Source organism: Pogonomyrmex barbatus, unplaced genomic scaffold (genome assembly GCF_055798465.1).
Source record: "Pogonomyrmex barbatus isolate J1 unplaced genomic scaffold, ASM5579846v1 scaffold13, whole genome shotgun sequence".
In the NCBI taxonomy this organism is placed as follows: Eukaryota; Metazoa; Arthropoda; class Insecta; order Hymenoptera; family Formicidae; genus Pogonomyrmex; species Pogonomyrmex barbatus.
The window spans coordinates 2,649,607-2,668,760 of NW_028297109.1; the positions used below are offsets into that span (position 1 = coordinate 2,649,607).

The following is a 19,154-nucleotide window of genomic DNA, read 5'->3' on the forward strand; positions in this document are numbered from 1 at the left end:
TTCATTTTAATTTAAATTAAAATGAATGAAAGCTGTCTCATGTACCTTTCTAAGTGACGCTAACGATGGATGATTAGGGAGGGAAAAATCGCTACGAAACAATTAGAAAAGAATAAAGAATTGACAGCGCGTATGCCTGATTGACGTAGTTTATAGGTTTAGAATTAAATCAATTCAGCTGTTCTTTGGTTAAATTAAATTTGTTACAGTTAAGAAAATACGTGAATACAAAATTTACGGAGTGCGTTAACATGAAAATTACATAAAAGCGAAGTTATATCGTTTGATCTTCCGCGTGACAAGAGATGAATAATCGGCGTGGGGCTGCCTCGTATTATCGACGTATCCGACAAACTTTCTTTCTCATTGTCATTCAGTCTCTCTCTCTCTCTCTTTCTCTGTTCTCCGTGCGACTATATCGAATATTGAAAACGTCACTTCTTTTATTACGCTTGATGTACTTCATCTGCATTGGAGCAGAACAATTTGCTTTTATCAAACCGACTCGATAAATCGATGACTGAAGGGATAGGTTTTAACAAGTTACTAAATAAGTACTACAAAAGTATAATAAATTGTCCTAATTAATATAATTTGTTATTACAATTGATAATATATATGATTCACCTCCGTCACCTCCCTCCACGAGAATCGATACGTTTTGCAAATATCGTTCGCGAAAAACATCGCGTACAAAAATAAACTCTCGCGTGTTAAATATCAGTATGTAAATTCGCAAGATTCCCGCAAGCCCCATTCGATCAAAGCCCGAATTCGACCGACACGTTCCGCAGCCAATTATTCCGACCAATATCCAGAATCTCCGCGTTCGCGAAACGCAAACGAAAATGGAATGGAAACGAGCTGTTTTATTTCGGCCGGCCGGCGGTCGAATTAAGCGGATATCCTCGGGCTCACCTGCTCACTTATTTCGATCTCCTGCGGCGCTCGTCCACGAGAGTTGCCCGGTGAATGATCTCTCTCGGACCGGTCCAGCCCGGCCCGTTATTATTGCAGTTAGGCGAGCGCGAAGCATTGTCAAATTCATTAACATCCAGCCGCGTTTGGACTTCCCGTTCCTCCGGCTTTATTTAGCGAACGATTAACGGCTCAAGAGCCGAACAGCCGGACACGTTGCTGGGCGCGAGCGTAAAATATTGCCGCCACACTATTAGCGATTAACGTTTCCGGCTTTATATTCCGCGCGCGCGCGCGCGCGCGCGTGTGTGTGTGTGTGTGTGTGTGTGTGTGTGATGTGTGTGTGTGTGTGATGTGTGTGTGTGCGTGCGTCGAGTACTTCTCCCCTGTGTACGTACACATGCACTTCCGTACTTTGTAATTGCATCGATAATCTGAAAGCATTTATCATCACCGCGGCTGGATTTTTTCCGATTATTATTCTATCGCTTGTATTGATTTCCTCAAGCATCAATTTTATACGGCGGATCATAAATGTGCTTCAAAAATTTAGTGGAAAAGAAAAATTTTTATGATCGAGTGAAACTATGGAAACAGGAATTATTTATAAAGCATTTTGGATAAAAATAAAATGAATGATCTCAATTAAAACTCTGCAACATTGTAAAAATAATGTATATTTATATAATAATAGTAAAATATAATAAATATTTATAGCAATATATAAATAATATATAAATTAAAAATTAAAAGTCTTGTCATTTTAAGTCTTGTCATTTTTTTTTATTAATGTTAATAACGAGTAAATTAAAATAATATGCAATAAAAGTTTACTTATAGTAGTTTGTGACATAATCTTTATCTACGCTTTTATACTTTAAAATATATTAAATATGTGTATTTTTTTTTAATATTATATTGCTTAAAATAAAAAACTTGAATGAAGTTTATTTTTATCGCGTTTGCATTTAACAAGCTAGCACTACTAAACTTATTTTATATATCATTTTCATTTCTGCCGTAAAAGCATATGGAATTATCAGAGTAACTGAACAACGAGCATTGAAATAGTAACTTATTTATCTATAAGAGGCAGGCAGGGGAAGGGAGGGGGAGGAGTGTGTTATAAATTCGGCGCAACTGCCAATTGCAACGCGCATTCGAAATGATAATAAGGCCAACAATAAAAGCAGATCGGGAAGATAATTTCAAATATGAAATCAATTTCGATATTTTATATGTATGAGTGACCTAAAAACAAGCACTGTTCGCTTAATTATACTAGTGTAATGCTAAATGTACCTCACGTGTGATATAATTTGAAATTTTCAATTGAAATGCTCGCTTGATCGGAATTGCGGCTTATTGCACTGCAAAAGAGAATGCGTCTGGAAAATTTACACATTTTCGGAATTAGTTTCTAGTAACAATTATTTAATTCGATGATTATTCAATAATATCTACGAGAGATATCAAATAAACGTTACGCAGGAATGTACGCGAATTATTCGCTTTTTATAGTTTCACTTTATTTTATTGTATTTTATATCAATGACTTTTGACGTATACATTTTAGGTATTTATTTGCGCAATTCATATTGGAAATATCACAGATTTTTTGCCTACAACGGAAATTACGCTAATTAAATATGAAATCTTCTAATGGATCACGTTATACAATTTATTATCAATCTGGCTTTTTAATCGATCCGGCTTTTCTCACATCCCTTCTGTATATAAATTATATAACAATAATTTTAACAGTGAGAACGGACAAGGATAAACAATCTCGCAATCACTTTTTATCTGATATGCGATATCATAGCAGTCATGATTATCAGCGTCTTCAAAATTCCTGAAACATACAACGATATGTGTAAAAAGTCTTTTAATTTCATTTTAATATTACTTAATTTAACTATGTAATTGCAGTCAACTTTAAATTCATTATAAAGCATTATAATATATTTTAAAATTTTTCGATAAACTGTGAAAAATGATAATGTTGAAATTCATGGATATTGATTTAATACAAGAGATGTTGGGAATACATTTACCTTAAAATAATTCGTATGGCATCCTCGATAATTGAAAATCCCGGAGGACTTAGCACTGTTTCTGCCTCACAAATTGCGCGAAGAATGCATAATCGTCCTGGCAAGTTTCGACTGAAATAGACGGCCAATGTTAATTAATTAATTAAGTTCAATCTTCACTCAAAACATGAAATTTATAGGATGCCTGTATATGTTATTTTGCGGAGAATATGTTTGCAAAGCTTAATATATATTCGGCAAAATTTAATTATAGAATCAATATTTTAATATTTATTAAATAATTGCAGCAGGTCTTCTTATTTTATTTCATATCTTGAATATTGCATGTAATATATATGTTTTTATATCCAATTTAATAATGCAATTTAATAACAAAAATATTTAAAATTTCTTATGTTCTAATTTTATGTTTAACTTATTTCATACATCTTTCAAAAATTACAATTTATATAAAATGTAATTTAAATAAAAAATAATTTTGTTTTTACCTATTTAATGCTAATTCCAAATTGGCGTAGAGTTCGCGCCTATGTCGCCGTTTTAGTTTGGATGGTTTTTTAATTAACGCTTTTCTTAAATCTTCCTGGCTAGGTATTGGCCAAATCGTATCAAATTCCAAATCTAAATTCCAATTTTTAGGTTCATTAAGCTGGATAGCCTTTAGAAGAGTTAGAGTTAACTAAAAAGGAAATTGCAAATATGAGAGACTTAATTGGTAAAGTTGCAATTTGTTTCAGTCTTGACGAAAATAATTTATTAGATTAAAATGAAAATAAATGATAAAAAAGAATTATATGAAGAAAAATTTTTTAAAAGATAGAAACTTTCTTTATGCTCATTAATAGTCGGAGAACAACGAGATGTATTTCTCTCTACTTGCTAACAATTTCAACGAGTAAACCATAATCGCCAACAAAAATCAAAAAGCGCATACTTCACAATTTATACGTTGCATCTAAGAAATGTGATTTTAATGTAGGACGTGTGGGAGATGATTTCTCATAAAAGCATAGTTATAGCGGTAAAATGAGGAATCCTTTCTATGTAACTGATTTAACCGATCTCGACCTCCGTAGAGCAAACGGTGACGCCCTCATAAAAGTTCAACGTAACAAAAGATCATCCCCCTACCGCCCCCGTAACGAACAACCGGCCATCTCACTCACCACGAAAGCGCTTCCCTTTGGAAAAGTGAGCTCCCGTCTATGTCTGGGCAAAGTCTCTCCTGACCTTTGGCCGGCGGCACTTAGGTCGGTGTCATTACGGTGACATACCGCCTCCCCCAGGAGCAACAATGAGTCCAGGATCACGGCGAGAATCAGGACGGGCCACGGGGCTCTCATTTCTCGGAATTATCCGGGCGAAAATCGCGCTCCCTCTCTCACGCCGCGCGGCCTCGGCCAGCCCTCCCGGGAGGTCACGGGACGGAGAGCATTTTCAGAAAACCCGGGAACATCCTTCGCGGTTACGTCGAAATATTGCACTCACATTGCGCGCACATGGGAGGCGGGCTTCGCCATGGGATGGCGACGCCATCGCGTCGCCGCTCGACCGTTTCGGCGATGCTGTGTTTGCGCCGCGAATTGTCGCGTCCACCTCGACGAGGGACTCGAGACGAGATCTCCATTCGTCGACGAGCGGACGCTTAAGTGGAAGCTTAAGCGCCGTTAATCGCAGCCTCGTCTCGATAATCGAGCGGTCTCGTGGTATCGATACCGATAACTTTTACTCGTATATCCCGCATGCGAAAATCAACCAAATGGGACGCGCTATTTATTTTGCGGACGTAAAATTGTTCCTAACACATAAGTCACGTATACGTCGTAAACGCGGGTTAAATTTTTCGTAATTTTTCAGTCGTACACGCGAGCTCATGCAGAGAGCCGCTCTTGCGGTTATGATAAGGTATATGTCCCTATCTCATACGTGAACTACATATACGTTTTGCTCTGGCATATTTTATGTCGCGGTAAGATATCTTTCCGGTGGCAACGCGCAGAATAAATTTCAGTCCTCGTCAAGTTTTAATATCCGTGTATATATATATATATATATATATATATATATATATATATATATATGTGTGTGTGTATATGAAACACGTGTAAAATGCATTTCAATATGAAAGAGAATATTTAAATACAAATTATGAGTAAGGCAATTAATGCGAAATGTTGAAAAATCGGCGTGTTTGCATTCAAATTAACATCGAGACTACGTAATATTTGCCATTGCATGTCTCGTTATGATTATATAAATTTCTTCATAAATAAATTTATTTAACAACTGAATCGATACGGATTTCCGGGTATTTTCGCATTCATCGAACTCCGTGAAAAAAGAGAAAGAGAGAGCTCATTAATTCTCCGAGTCTCTCGTAGGCCATTAAAATCTGACAAGCTGTCCCCCATTGCGGAGTCTCTCGACTTTTCCATGCTAATCTTGAAAAATCTCACCGAAAGCTCGGTTGTTCTTTATGAGAGGTTCATCGGCTCTCCGTTTCTTCCCTCCCTCCCTCCCTCCCTCCGTCTCTCTCACCCTTCTTGCCGCAACGAGCTAGCGAGAGAGCCTTTAAATTTCGTAAATCTCACGAAATATATTCAGGAACGGGCTGCTTGTTTCATCCAATCCCGAGGATCCAAGTGCTCTCTGACCATCTTCGCAGCTTCCATCTGCGAGGTAATTTCATTTTGGGCTTTCGAGTCCCCTCAATCCCCTCCGCTTCCATTTATCTTTTTTTTCTTTCTTTTCTTTTTCTTCTTCTCTCCTCGACCAACGACGCCGTTGCCAGTTCCACCCGGCTACTATGAGCAACTCTTGCAGGAGGGGGTGATTTATCCAGCACTTAAAATCGATCTTCCTCGTTTCGGGATTTTTGATTAATCGCCTCTGCTAACATAACTGGGGAAAAATTGCCAACGTGGTAACGAATTTATGGACTCCCACGACTTTCGATGGTTTCTCTTCCATTACGATGAATGCCTGGACGCATCCCGGATCGCGATTTCGGCGTCCACCCCCATTGTGAATCGACCATTTCCTCGCGACGTAACGCCACTTCGAAGTCCATTTCGCACAAATGTCCTGGCTCTCGCCATTAAGGAAATCAGGCTCGTTTGTTCAGCTTGCAATAATAGGTCATGTAGACGCATAGTGTAATAATACACGGCGCGTCTCCAACACAGTCGCGCGGCATGCGTTTCCGCAGCACCGAGACACTCGTGATGTCGTCGTCGTCGTTGTCGTCGTTGTCGTCGTGCGCGACGTTACGATTGCATTACGCCGTGTTTGCACATACGGTGACGGTAAGCTATCGTACAATACAATTCTCCTCCTGAGAACGTCAGCTGCAGTAGCCGAGTTTACATCGCGTGTCATTAGCGCGAGTCGTCGTCAATTCACGAATCGCAATCCCCGAAGCTGAAACCTCCCTGCCGGAATGTTACGACTGACATCGCGGTGTATCACTGCGGCATAGCCGAAACTTCGTGTGCGTCGATAACGGCTTTTCGCAAGATTGCGTGAGGATCAACACATGTACTGACGGAGCGTTAGTTTCTCGCTGAGCAAAGCCTTCCTCGAGTTAGCCAAGAAATCTGATGACTAAAGGAACACCCGTTACTTTAAAGAAATATAACGTTCAATGATTTATCGTGACATACTTTGAAATAAACATTCGTTTAAAATTAATTAGAAAATAAGATTTTTTTTTTATTATATCCGCGAAATCTAATTACTTTCCAGGGAAATAATTTCGTAGTTACGACGTTACTCGAAATATTTGTTAAAAAGTGAGCAGCTTGCAAGATATATAGTAATTTGAACTTTGAAGACTCTCTTTCTTCCTTCCTCTCTTTTCCTCTCTCTCTCTCTCTCTCTCTCTCTCTCTCTCTCTTTTTTCCTTTTTCTCTCCGCAAGAGCGAGTGCTGAAAGTTCTGTTGTAATCCGAGCAATTTGGTAGTTACGAGGAAATTCCAAGAACGACGTCGACTGCATAATTTGAATTGCTGACGTCATTGTTGTCAACATTGTTGTCGATCTCATCACGTAGCGACGGTTACTATTATTCGCTTTTACACCACGATATTTTGCCGCCTTTTCCTCTCAAGTAAAAAGACCGCAGAGCAGCTACTCGGAAAGCCTCAATTCCGAAAGGTCACAGCCCGTAACTTTGCAGATTGTACAGAAAGAGAGGCACGCCCATGTAGACTAATTCACGACGAATGTTGAGCAAAGTTCACGATAGACGTTTTTGAAATGCATTTTGAAATATTAAACCACTACGTACATACGTGACGTATCCAACATTATTGCGCTATGCATTAAATGTATTTTTTAATCATTTTTTTTCATCACTTGGATACTTTCAGTAAAATTGTTTAAATCGTTTCATTATAAAAGTATATATTTACTTTGCTTGAACGCTACGCTTTCATAATTAAACAATTGATTTAAAAAAGAAACGTTTATTATCGATGATTTTTCAATTAACTAAATAGAATTACAAAGCGTTAAACGCTTTTAATTTTACAAAAATTAATTAAGCATCTTTTTATCTTTAAATTCAGTACAATTTAAAAGTTTTAGAATTGCAGAATATAATTGTTTTGCTAGTAATTTACTATAATTATGATCAATTTTCCCGTCAAAATAAATCACTTTGACAATATTTATGGCTATTTGTTTATACAAACTTGATTAGCATTTATGTTTATACAGTCAAGTTCTAATCTGAAAGATCAAGAAAGGGAGACAGGATCTTTCGTAATAGCTGCTCATTTTCATGCTTGCGTAAGACGATTACGCTGATTGCAGCAATTTAGAAGACACCTGGACACTTGGCGTGCATCTCGTCGCAATTTTCACTCGAGTGATATGTTCGCTCGTATTCGGTCATCGGATCGATGTCATACCATCCTCCAGGCAGACTGCAATCGTTAATTCGTCGCTTCACCTGACATTCGCCATAAGATTTCTTGCATAACATAGCAAAAATGAAAATTTAAATAAGAAAAAAATACGAACAAAATTCTAATCTAATTCACTACTTACGTGAATATAACGTGCAGGATCTCCTCGAGGAAACTTCCTTTCCCGATGTCCTCGCGCCTACGCTTGGCAGCCTTGCAGATCGCCTTGAGGACGCAAGCCTTGCCGTCGTTCCCCTGGCTTCATGGCAGAAGGTGAGACATGGAGAGAGAGAGAGAGAGAGAGAGAGAGAGAGAGAGAGAGAGAAAGAGAGAGAACAAAGATTCGGAGCAATGAGGATCGTTTATCATTATCATCCTCGTTATCGTTGTCGAGCCCGCCAAGAGTCGGCGGTCTATTCATTAAGTCCGCGATAATGCCGTGGAGGGGAGGGGAGGGGAGGCGCCGCGCGTTGATATTACCGCGCACGAAACCGAACTCCACTGTAAACCCAGGGTGGTTTACAATGAGCCCCTCTCTTCCCTCGTCGCAGCAAACATATATCTGCTAAACAACCGAGCACGGTGGTCCTTCCTCCGCGCCGAGCAAATACCGGCAATTAGGCTATGGCCTCGCGCAATTTGAATTAGAGTATCTGCCGCCGTCTCTACCCCCGGTGAATCAACCCCCACGACCGACTCTTAACTGAAACTTTACTGACTGTGTACGCGCAGCCTGTAGTCCGCGGGAGAATATATCTCGTTCGGGGATTGCCGTCATGGCAAACGTGTCCATGCGATGCGACGGGGAGTTAAGCGCGGAGAGTGATTTACATTGAAAGGGGATATTTTCTCGTACACGCGCGTGATTGGGAGACGGGAAATACTATTTTATGCCCCCGAATTTTACGGAGCAAATCCTCTCCTCGGAATTCGATTCGTTAACATTCAAATCGCTGAAATCCATCGAGATCTCGTGAAACACTAGCCGGACCGCAATGTCGATGACACGGGCGCGAGACGTAAGATTTCCTGTATTCAGCGACTTTACAAAGTTCTGAGCAGACAGCTGTCAAGATAAAAGAGGGAGGGACAACACTCTTCCTAGATCTCTCATATATGTACCGTTTTGTCAGCAGCGATCTTCATCAGATGACGGATAAAACCGTGTGCCTCTGCGAAATCAGAATGATAAACGGCTCTTTTTCCCGCGAATTACTCGACAAGGACATCTTCAACCCGTAAGTATTCGTGAGACCCAGGTTTGAAAGCTACTTGAATCAAAACGTTATGTAAAAAAATATTTTTTTGAGTATAAAATTTTTACTTCTAATTCTTCTATTTTTACTTAACAATTATTATTTTATATTTAAAATATATCTGTTTATAATTACTTATTTATAATTTTTATAAAATAACTTCTAAATTTGACACTGATTCGTTACTTATTTGTTTAGAAATATTAACAAATCGTGATCTTATCCTTCTTTCTTCAATGCGGCATCCACCGCAGAATTTTTTTAAATGTAGTCAAGTGACAAACAACAATTTTTCTCCGTCGATACGTGCCTATGCATATGGTATTGCAAGATAAAAGACATCGAACTGACAGCACAAAAACAATTTTTCCTTATCTCTTCTTTAAACCACAGAAACGATTCGAATGTTTCGATTATTACTGCTGGAGCGGCTCCATTTTCATTTGTATTATACATTACAGCGTTCGCGGTCGCTGTAATAACTGAATTTGTTTGTACGCGGCAAAACGCAACATTGGTAGAGCGTTTGTATAGTAGATATATCGAAAATCCGATTAAGGACTTATATCAAAATACACGTTATTCGAACAAAATTGTCGCTCAATCGCGGTGCGAGTATAATTGCTCCTAACAACTCTCGGTCTTCAGAGAGAAACAAATTATTTCCACTAATTGTAAGCATCTCTCGATAAATCGAGGGTACGCCGAGCATTCTTTCACGATTCTGATCGAACGAACCATCCACGCGTTGATTGTAATTTCGTCGTCTCTCGTCGCACGATGATCGTACAAGAACGATTCAATTAATTTTTTTTTTTTTTTTCACGCGCCGAGAGTAGAATTTTTAGAATTAAAAGAGCGAGAAGGAAAGCCCTGTCGGAAGCTCATTCGATTCTCGGCCGTTTCGATTCCATTTTCGCCACCAGGCGAAATAACCGCACTCGCGAAACAGCGTGGGACGTCGCGATCATTGCGAGAAGCCTCTTAATCCTCGCTCGCTTAATATGCCCGTAAGCGCTCGAACCGTATCCTGGTGAAACGCTGGGGATGCAAGCGGTCGAGCGTGCACAGTTTTACGGGTATTATGCGTCGTCGGTCGTACCTGAATCATCGTCGTTTCTTCGGGACCATTTTCCGGCCCCCGAGCAACGGGAAAGCGCACCCGCTTTTAATCCGCTTGTCGCTCGAGTGACCGTTTAAGAGCGTTTCCCTGCCGCTTCATCGGCCGTGAAATACATTCGTCCCGCGTGTGTTTCGCCGCGGTTATTTGGATTTACCAAATGCAATTTTATTACGGTCACGCGCGCGGAACTTTACGAGAGGAAATTTTTAAGTTAAGCCCCTCTCTCGATTACGTCGATTACGTCCGGTGGTTACCGGATGACTACCCTACATTTCAAAACGTCCGGCGCATTATGATTTTTCCTCCCTACCGCTGTCGATCGAGATCCCTCTAAAAGAAGAAAACGTTCTCGCCTTTGGAAAATGGAAGTATTTTCCATGATGCAGATGAGAAGGCAACTTTCCAATAACGCGGCTCGCGTCTCTATTTTTCTTCGTATCGGGAAGCAACGAACTCGTCCGACAAGTCGCTGAAACAAAAATCTCACGTCGATAAGTCTCCCTTCATTCGCGTTCAATAGAATTACCATTTTTCCATCAGAACCTTTCACTCGGGGAAGAGGATAAGTCTGATCGGTAGAGAAGGAAAGAGTGAAATAGACTCAGATGCCAAATAAAAATGATAAAATATTCGATTTTTCTGTCAAACGGAAAAGTATGTCGTAATCGTTGCAATAGCGATTCATATTTTCCTCGTCGCACGCTGAAGATAAATTTCTACGTCGTTTCCGTATTATTGAAATAATTCAGGTGATTTTTTTATACGGGTCGTGACAGTCGTTAATTAATAATTTATACGGAAAGCGGTCCTCCTTGCCTTCCTGTCTTTGTCCGTCTTTCTTACTCACGTTCTTAGCATTAGCTCCACTTTACGGTACAGCTCTCTTCTGCTCCGACGATGATAAACCTCGGCTGGCTTCCCGTAGAACGCGGTATTTCTGTAGGGTAGTTCCCACGCCAGCCCGGCGGTAACACCAATGGTAAACATTCCTTGGGGCTTTGAATACGTACTCATGGTTAGACAGTAGACGAGCTGCGTAATAATAGTGGACAAGTAGAAGAAAGTCAATATCAATATGCCTTTTAATTAAAACATAGATAAGAAATTACATTTATTTTTAATTCAAGAGAGAGAGAGAGAGAGAGAGAGAGAAAGAGAGAGAGAGAGAGAGAAAGAGAAATAATCGATTACTGCTTAATTAATTTTTGGAAAGTATATTAATTAATTTTCTGAAATCAGAAATTATTTTATTATTTTGCAATTCAAAGCATGCGTTTAATTTGCCGGCAATATACTTTATATATTAATTCAGATTTAATTATATGTATTATGGATTAATTATTACATCATTTCCTCCCTTCGCGAAGTTTATTATTACTCCAGCTTCGCTTATTAGAGTCTTTTTAAACGTTACGCATAAAGAGAGTTCCGTTTTCATTTAGCATATGAAACTTCCACGAGCTAAGCTGTATCGAGAGTTTACGTTACGCCATAATATACAACTTCTCGCAACGAAACTTCCACGAGATTGTATCGACCTGTCTAGCACCCCTTCGAGCAAAAACACAAGAACACGAAGATTACGATTTTAATAAACGGACCACTCGAAAGTGAATGTGACAGGTGCGTTTACACTTTTCTACATTTCTGAAATTTATGCATCACAGATTTGCAAACGGAAACTTGACATGAAGGAAACAGTGATCGCAGTTATTATCGCTTTTGCTTTTTTTTTTTTTTTAGATCAAAATATCATAAATTGTCGTCTTACTTGAACATTGCTGCCTTGAGGGAACACGAGATATTTGATTCCAATGTCCCTTTTGGATTTCACGAGTGAGCCGTTCGAAAACGTCGTCGACGTTGTAGAGCCTCCGAAGCGACACGCGAAAACGCTGAGTAGAAGAAAGTGATGGAGGTGATTAATCAGCATCGTGGTACGAAAATTTCATGCTCCGTCAAACGAAGTTCGAGTCCTAATCCTGACAATAGAATGCATTCGACGCATGCCCGTTGCTTGCTCTCGAGAACAAATGCTAATGAACTGCATTCGTCCGCGTCGAAAAGCAACGGTATTCCATTACTGTTTTAACGATGAGTAAATGGGAAATAATTTAACTGCGGTCTCCGCTCTTGTTTTATTTTTTCTCGGAGAAAAAGGCAAGCTTGAGAAAACTTGGGAAAATTTCGCAAAAAAGTATTTTTTACCTCGTGAATTAATTCGTGAATACTTAAGTAACTAGATAATAAAATTGAGAATATGAAATATTTGGATTAAAAATGCATTTTGTAAGTGCTTTCGAACATTTCGCAGGTAATATGCAAATTTTACTACGTTCATTTATAACCATTAACCATTTTTTTTCTCTTGTTGCTGTATTTTTTCTAAATCTAATAAAATTATTCATCTTGATATATTTAAATCGCAAATGCGTATATATTGTTATTACCATAATTATACGATAATGTAATTAGTGGTATTAAGCACTCCAAGAATAATTAGTAAATTATCATTTTAATTGGTTATCGATTACACTAAAATAAATCATAAACTGACTAAATATTACGATTCAAATTACTGTCAAAGGACGCAATATAGTATTTTCTAAATACTACATTCTAATTTATCACTGGAAGCTGATAAAGCAGCAAAAGTCTTCTTCAATTTATCCGCGAAATAAATGTTTAACATTCTGCAGATAATATGTGCATAATTATTAACTATCCTCCTACGTTTTTAGATCCTGCAGCAAATGTTGCGTTTTCGCAATAATTTAATTATCTTTGGGATAAATTTCCGGCTAAAATAACTACAACACTAAACCAAGCACATACTATATATTATCGAATCAGATACATACCAGCAATCTAATTTAAACCGAATATATTACTATATCACGAAATTATATCGAGTGCGATGCAACAAAAACGGAATGTATACGTGAATGTGATATAACGCAGCCGAATCAAGGTAAAAATTTCACGTTGAAGTGGAAATTCCCGATTTACATTTCTCATGATATTTGTATCTACGATTGACTTGTCGCGCGTGACAAACACCAACGAGCGAAACAGGAATCCTCGCATGAGGATTGCAAAATGTATTCGCCAAACGTATATCGATTAACGTTTGTTACAATACGAAGATGCAGTTGGCATATTTTATTTCTATTGTAAAGGAAGAAAAAGAGAGGACCGACCGGGACGTTTGTCGGAGCACTCTACAGAAATGAACCATAAATCGACGAAAGTCCGACGACCGTTTTATTAATGCAAAACGTCGTGAAATTATTCGAAACCGCGCCGAAATGAATTACACGTTGCGGAAGTAATGTAATGACCGATATAGAATATTCATGGAGTGAGAGTCTCCCGCGAAACTTTCTGAATTTAATCTCGGAATCGTCGTTGATGTTAAATAATCGTTTATCGTCAACGCGTGCACAGTGACTGACGAGGAAAGCTCTATTTGTTATCAAAAATCAATATCAATATGCGAGACACTTGCGAGTGCAATATTTATATAAAGATATTAGAATGTAGAGTACCGAAAGAAAGCGGATTATCAATTATCGACCATATATTGACTTTATTCACATACATCATGTGTTATTTGCTAATATAGAGACAAATATATGGCTAGTAATAAATTAATAAATTAATATTAACGTTATTTATTATAGTTGTTCATATGCGTTCATATAGTGTTCATATTGCTTAACTAACATACACATAATTAATATACTTGATATATTATACTAAAATACATATAAATATTTTATAACTAATCTTGTTTTAGAGAGATTGAGATACAAACTCAGGTTTCACTCGTTACGTAAATTCATCTCTCGTGGTAGACATGTTCCCTCTTTTTCAACAAAGGCGAAATCGTATTTTCGCCAGGAACGTTTGAAAAATCCGAAATGACGATAAACCAATGACACAACGGGTCGACCGTTTTATCACCAGTTGTCACCGTTTTATTAGTTGTCAGTCTGATGCGTCGCGAAATGACATGCGAAGTCAGACGCGAAACGTCAGACAGAAAAATCGCCGCGGATTGGGCCGGCTGTCAGGAGAACTTCGCGGCAAGTTTTCCTGATCAGATTTGCGTTCGCAGGATGCGGTGCGCGATGAGAGAAGTCGGTAACACTTTTGCCACAGCAGCTTCAAAAGTCCACGTCGTAAATGGAGTGTCGACACGTGGGGTACAGCCGTTCGCAGTTTCCGCCCGTCTCGTACGCGCGGTCGTAAGCGCGGTCCTCCGATCGCTCAAATCTGGTGCCGTCCTTTGGCAATCTACAAATAGAAACGCCGAGTGATGATCTCCTCTGTCTATTCGATTCGATATTTTCCAAAGTCTCGAATCGACCGAAGTGACATAATTAATTTCTTAAATTAAAATGGAAAATTGGTGTTCGGGCGGAGAGGAGCTTCCGTTCCCTCGAAGGGAACGAATTCGATACTCGATTGAAAGAATTCGCATCTTTACTTACGTAAAGATTGCGTGGAGGAGCTCCTGGATGAAGGATCCCGTGCCTACTCGGGAGGAATCTCGCTGGCCCGCCTCGCAGAGTGCCCTCATCACGCAGGATCTACCGTCGAGGCCGGCGCTGCTGATAAAGTTTAATTTAAAAGTGTGTCCCCGGCGTAAACTTTGACGACAGCTCGGCTTTCGCGCAGAGAACTTCTCTAGCGCGAAAACAATTACGCTCGAAACAATCTCGTTTCGCAATCGCAGTTAAAAGTAATTACGCCCTCATAACGCGCAACAGCCGCGCGTCGCGCGCGTAAAGCGCCGGAATCGCAAGTATTATTCGAACGGTGTCGCGATTTGCGTTTGCTATAAAATTAAAATTAAACTTTTCTAATTAGTAAACTTATCACATCGATTAGAACTGTTCCGCGACGTAAATATATCTATAATTAACGTATAATGACTCGATGATTACAGGCAACACGCCCTCGCGCATTTACACCTTTATTCGATCCATAAGAATTTTCTTTTTGTGACCGTAATTATTTCGGACGTGCTCAGCCGCACTTCTCGTCAACCCGAATACATGCTGAAAGATGGGGGAAAAGCCCCAGTTGAAAAATGCGGAATAACGGCACGACACTCACGATTGCAAGAAAGCCTCCATTTTCGGATATACGACGCTTCGGCTTCTACGTTGAAGCAAATTCGATATCTTTGAGTCGACCTTATTCGGAAGTTCCCAGGCTAAGGCAGCTGTCAGTCCCAGCACCAAATCACCGTCTCGGCCGTACGCTCCGATAGTCAGACAATATACTAACTGGAAAATACACGGAACATTCACGTGCAAATTCAGTTTTCCGCGTAAATTTTGCAAACTGCAAGCGGTACGAGCGGCGGCGCTTTACTTTTCTACTTTATCCGTGTACCGAAATTTGGGGAGGCAATAGAATTTCGAAGGTATACAAAACGTCTGCGAAATACTTGGCCAAATCTACGACGATGACTTGATTTTCTACAATTCTCTAACGTAATCTCAAAATGGCCTCGCCTAAGAAACGTCCTAAATTATTATTGATAACATATTTTTAAATATTAATTTTAATTTGTAGAAATTATTTAATATTAATGCATTATTATGTGTCGCGAGATTTATGTTATCCACATTTCATTAACTCATGACAAAAAAATATATAAAAAATTTTCAAATTATTAGAAAGACATACATATATATATATATATATATATATATATATACACACACACACACACACACACACACACACACATTTTTATATCTTTTTCAAAACGTTATTTAAATGTATTTACCTGAAAATTACTACCCTGTGGAAAAATCAAGTATCTCTTATGTCGGGATAAGATTCTTGGCGCAATATCGACTTCCGTTGTGTTCTCATGGATGATCGTCGAGCCGGCGAAGAAAATCAACCAATTCAAGCATCCGACAAGAATAGAAAACCGATGATCTGACATAACTTTCATACGACGCAGTGTTAATGCTTTTTCGGATCATATGTACCATCTACAGAAAGAATATTAATTAAAAAACAAAAGCTTGAAAAAAATCTGATACGAGTTCTGTCAAAGAAAGAAAATTCACGATGTTTTACACAATAAAGCTTCGCTGTAAACTTACAAAGATCGGTCAGAATAAAACAAGTTCTCAAGTGCTTTTATTATATATTAATTAATGACAAAAATTACACGTAATTTAAATTAGCGAGAATTAATATATCTGTTTCGTTATTGATCGATATCAGCGGTTCATCACAAGTAGTCGTCGTTATACTAACGGCTGCGATCGGTGGAGTACGGCAAGTATGAAGATTTGACAGGCGATTCCCGTTAACGGTAACGGTGATCACCGCGTGTTCTTCCACGATTTAATAGCGTTCGCGTTCCGATGATTCCTTGGCCAAACGGAACAATCGTCTGTTTGTACGGTGTGTTATTCACTTTTACATCGTTTAAATAAACGTTTGCGAGAAGAAACAGAAACGTTATCGTTATCGTTATTATCCGCTCCGGACTGCAGTTTCCGCAGCACATTTTTTTCCCGTTTACAGTTCGCTCCTTAACGAGAGATGGCAAATTTACAACGAGCGTAAACATGGCATCACTGCTGAAAGGAAACACAAACAAAAGAGTAGAATTTGTACTAAGTATCCTTGAATCAGAGTACTGAACCGAAATGTACACAATATTAAGCAGCTGTAAGCATAAATGTTATTTTCCTACAATAACAATAATTGTAAGAAAATTAGATAATTGTTTACTGTAGAACACTAATTGACTTTGATATATAGTTAACTGTGATATACACATGTGTTTTCAGTATATAACCTCACAAACATTTTTTAAAAAGCTTTAATTGAATTATAGCTTATTAAAAAATTCAAAACGGTGAATTCAATGTGGATAATCTTCTTAGAAATTTTCTTAAATTTGACATCCGCCATATTGAATCCATCATTTTTTATTTTGACATCAGCTTCGTATTTAGAGATTTAAAAACCCTTTAAATTAAAATGAACATAGTTCAAAACTATTTGATAAATTGTCAATTACAAAATTTACAGCTTTTTTATAATAAACCTCATATTTAACCATAAACATTTTATTAACTACATACTACTTTTATGAGTCGACACAGAAAATTTCTCTCGAAAGCGGAAAATAGCTAATTTCATTCTGGTGTTACAAAAAAATCATTTTCTGTTAAATAGTATTATTTGCAAACACGGAACTATTTTAATGTAACTTTTGTAATAAAATTTACAAAAGAAAGATATCATCGACTACACAAATTGTAACAATTATTCATTTCTTTTTCAATACTTTCTTCTGTTTTTATCTTTTTTCTCACAAAAGAAAAAAATAAGTTTTATGACGCAAATTAAATTATTGTAATAAATCATGATTCAGAAAAAACAAAGAAATTATAATTAGATATAGAATAAATATGCATTGTTCTTTAAGTTTATTTAATGATAAATTCGATACTATATTATTGATCGTATAATTTTATACAAATGCAAAAATTATGAAAAATATTTCAATCCATATGTTTACTAATTGATAGATACTTAAGTGTTTTTTTCTCATATATATTCAAGAAGTTTTACCTCAAGGCAGAGCCATCGCGCAAATCCCGGCGGGTACAAATTGTGTCCGCAATTAAGAAAGTGGAAAATCAATAATTACTAAGTCTACGTTCTTAAAGTTCTCGAAGATTCCTCGAATCTTTCTTGAATACTCTGTTAATTAAAGACTAGAATATTTAATTCGCTGGTAAAAAAACGATACATGTTGAATTTCCCGCAACGGAAAATTTTGAAATAATCGAGCGGAACATTGCTAAAACAAAAGGCTAATTTATTTCACTAAATTTCTTATTTATTTTATGCATATTTATTAAATCGTAATTAAAGAAAGAAACAATAATAAGAACAAGTATATATTTATTTATATCTTTAATAAATTAATAATATATAATTACAATACATTATGCTACATATATAATTAATATATACATATATAATTAAAAAAAGAATAATGCGCGGGCATCATAAATGCTGAAAATATTTTAAAGAATTTATAATTAATTCCTCTTTAATAAAAATTATATCGCATATTGTTCTTGTTCAATTATCAATGGAACGTGCGAGCAGGAATTCATGATAAAGATGCAAAACATAGGAGTAAACAGATGGGACGAGCAGTAGAGGAATTTTTATTTAATTCCGCTTGAGATTTTCCACTCTATTTCATCGTCGCACCCTTCCTGCCCTTTGTCAACTCGGTGACTTGCCGTCACAAGCCTCCCTCACGTACACATTCATCGCGACCGAATCTTTTTGTACCGACTTTATCGCCATGCACGTAATATCACCCGCTCGCTCGTGGTTTCGAGCTTGGCAAGGCCTGAGCTAACGTGCCCTCTTTTTTTTTCCTTCGGCGAGCGACCCCTTTGCGACGGAGGCTCGTGACGTCGGTACGAGTTTCCATTAATTGCATGCGGGAGTTGGGCGCGCGCGGTCGGTTTTCCGACAAGAAAACCGCAGAGCATTCTAAATTAATGCTTTTCGTTAAAGCGCGGCTCACCGGGAGCCGCCAGACGCAATTATATTGCGTTCTCCACTGAAATGTGCGACAATCCCGGCCGACGCGACCGTCCGCTGGGACAACGCGTGGAGACGGGAACGAGCGCGTTAAGAGGGCACAAGCAAATGGGAGAGTGCGATGCGTCGTCGACGACGTGCCATTCCGCGATTATATCCCGTCGCAACAATCGCAAATTGATTTTACACAGGGTCATCGGGGCCCTCCTGAGGTTTTCCGAACGCGAACAAGGCGGGCCCGTGGGAGATATAGATGTGGAAACGTACTTGC

At 38.3% G+C, this 19,154-nt stretch overlaps 4 protein-coding genes across 5 annotated transcripts in view; 1 reads left to right on the forward strand and 3 right to left on the reverse strand.

Annotated features, from left to right (window-relative positions):
• The window catches only part of nAChRalpha1 (nicotinic acetylcholine receptor alpha1), a 220,865-nt gene that overhangs the window by 179,361 nt on the left and 22,350 nt on the right, over positions 1–19,154 (forward strand). The window lies entirely within an intron of this gene.
• LOC105429832 (uncharacterized) lies at positions 1,828–4,954 on the reverse strand. The gene is made up of 4 exons (XM_011643030.3): positions 4,142–4,954; positions 3,464–3,654; positions 2,976–3,086; positions 1,828–2,773 (listed from the first exon to the last, which is right to left on the reverse strand). Exons 1-4 carry the CDS (start codon positions 4,316–4,318, stop codon positions 2,638–2,640), a joined length of 615 nt encoding a protein of 204 aa, XP_011641332.1. The 5' UTR covers positions 4,319–4,954; the 3' UTR covers positions 1,828–2,637.
• On the reverse strand, positions 5,069–11,527 carry LOC105429831 (uncharacterized). Of its 2 annotated transcripts, XM_089072416.1 has the most exons (3): positions 11,112–11,527; positions 8,028–8,144; positions 5,069–7,903 (listed from the first exon to the last, which is right to left on the reverse strand). In XM_089072416.1, the coding sequence occupies exons 1-3, from the start codon at positions 11,276–11,278 to the stop codon at positions 7,795–7,797; spliced, it is 393 nt and encodes a 130-aa protein (XP_088928542.1). In that variant the 5' UTR covers positions 11,279–11,527; the 3' UTR covers positions 5,069–7,794. The 2 variants fall into 2 exon arrangements, 1 of the variants encoding a protein (XP_088928542.1); XR_016138292.1 differs by lacking the exon at positions 11,112–11,527 and having other exon boundaries at positions 7,796–7,950; positions 8,028–11,099.
• LOC105429830 (uncharacterized) lies at positions 11,985–17,211 on the reverse strand. Its single transcript, XM_089072413.1, has 5 exons — positions 16,556–17,211; positions 16,071–16,284; positions 15,389–15,561; positions 14,761–14,877; positions 11,985–14,563 (listed from the first exon to the last, which is right to left on the reverse strand). Exons 2-5 carry the CDS (start codon positions 16,242–16,244, stop codon positions 14,434–14,436), a joined length of 594 nt encoding a protein of 197 aa, XP_088928539.1. The 5' UTR covers positions 16,245–16,284; positions 16,556–17,211; the 3' UTR covers positions 11,985–14,433.

Excerpts from the sequence above, each read along its gene's own strand:
- LOC105429832 (XM_011643030.3), bottom strand. The coding sequence starts at position 4,318 with ATGAGAGCCCCGTGGCCCGTCCTGATTCTCGCCGTGATCCTGGACTCA. Across the intron at positions 3,655-4,141 it reads CAAAGGGAAGCGCTTTCGTG|TTAACTCTAACTCTTCTAAA; the intron begins GTGAGTGAGATG and ends TTTCCTTTTTAG. Across the intron at positions 3,087-3,463 it reads TTGGAATTAGCATTAAATAG|TCGAAACTTGCCAGGACGAT; the intron begins GTAAAAACAAAA and ends CGTCTATTTCAG.
- LOC105429830 (XM_089072413.1), bottom strand. The coding sequence starts at position 16,244 with ATGAAAGTTATGTCAGATCATCGGTTTTCTATTCTTGTCGGATGCTTG. Across the intron at positions 14,878-15,388 it reads ATGGAGGCTTTCTTGCAATC|CGCCGGCCTCGACGGTAGAT; the intron begins GTGAGTGTCGTG and ends CTTTATCAGCAG. Across the intron at positions 14,564-14,760 it reads CTCCTCCACGCAATCTTTAC|ATTGCCAAAGGACGGCACCA; the intron begins GTAAGTAAAGAT and ends TTCTATTTGTAG.
- LOC105429831 (XM_089072416.1), bottom strand. The coding sequence starts at position 11,278 with ATGAGTACGTATTCAAAGCCCCAAGGAATGTTTACCATTGGTGTTACC. Across the intron at positions 8,145-11,111 it reads GTGGAGCTAATGCTAAGAAC|CCAGGGGAACGACGGCAAGG; the intron begins GTGAGTAAGAAA and ends TCTGCCATGAAG. Across the intron at positions 7,904-8,027 it reads ATCCTGCACGTTATATTCAC|TCTGCCTGGAGGATGGTATG; the intron begins GTAAGTAGTGAA and ends TAACGATTGCAG.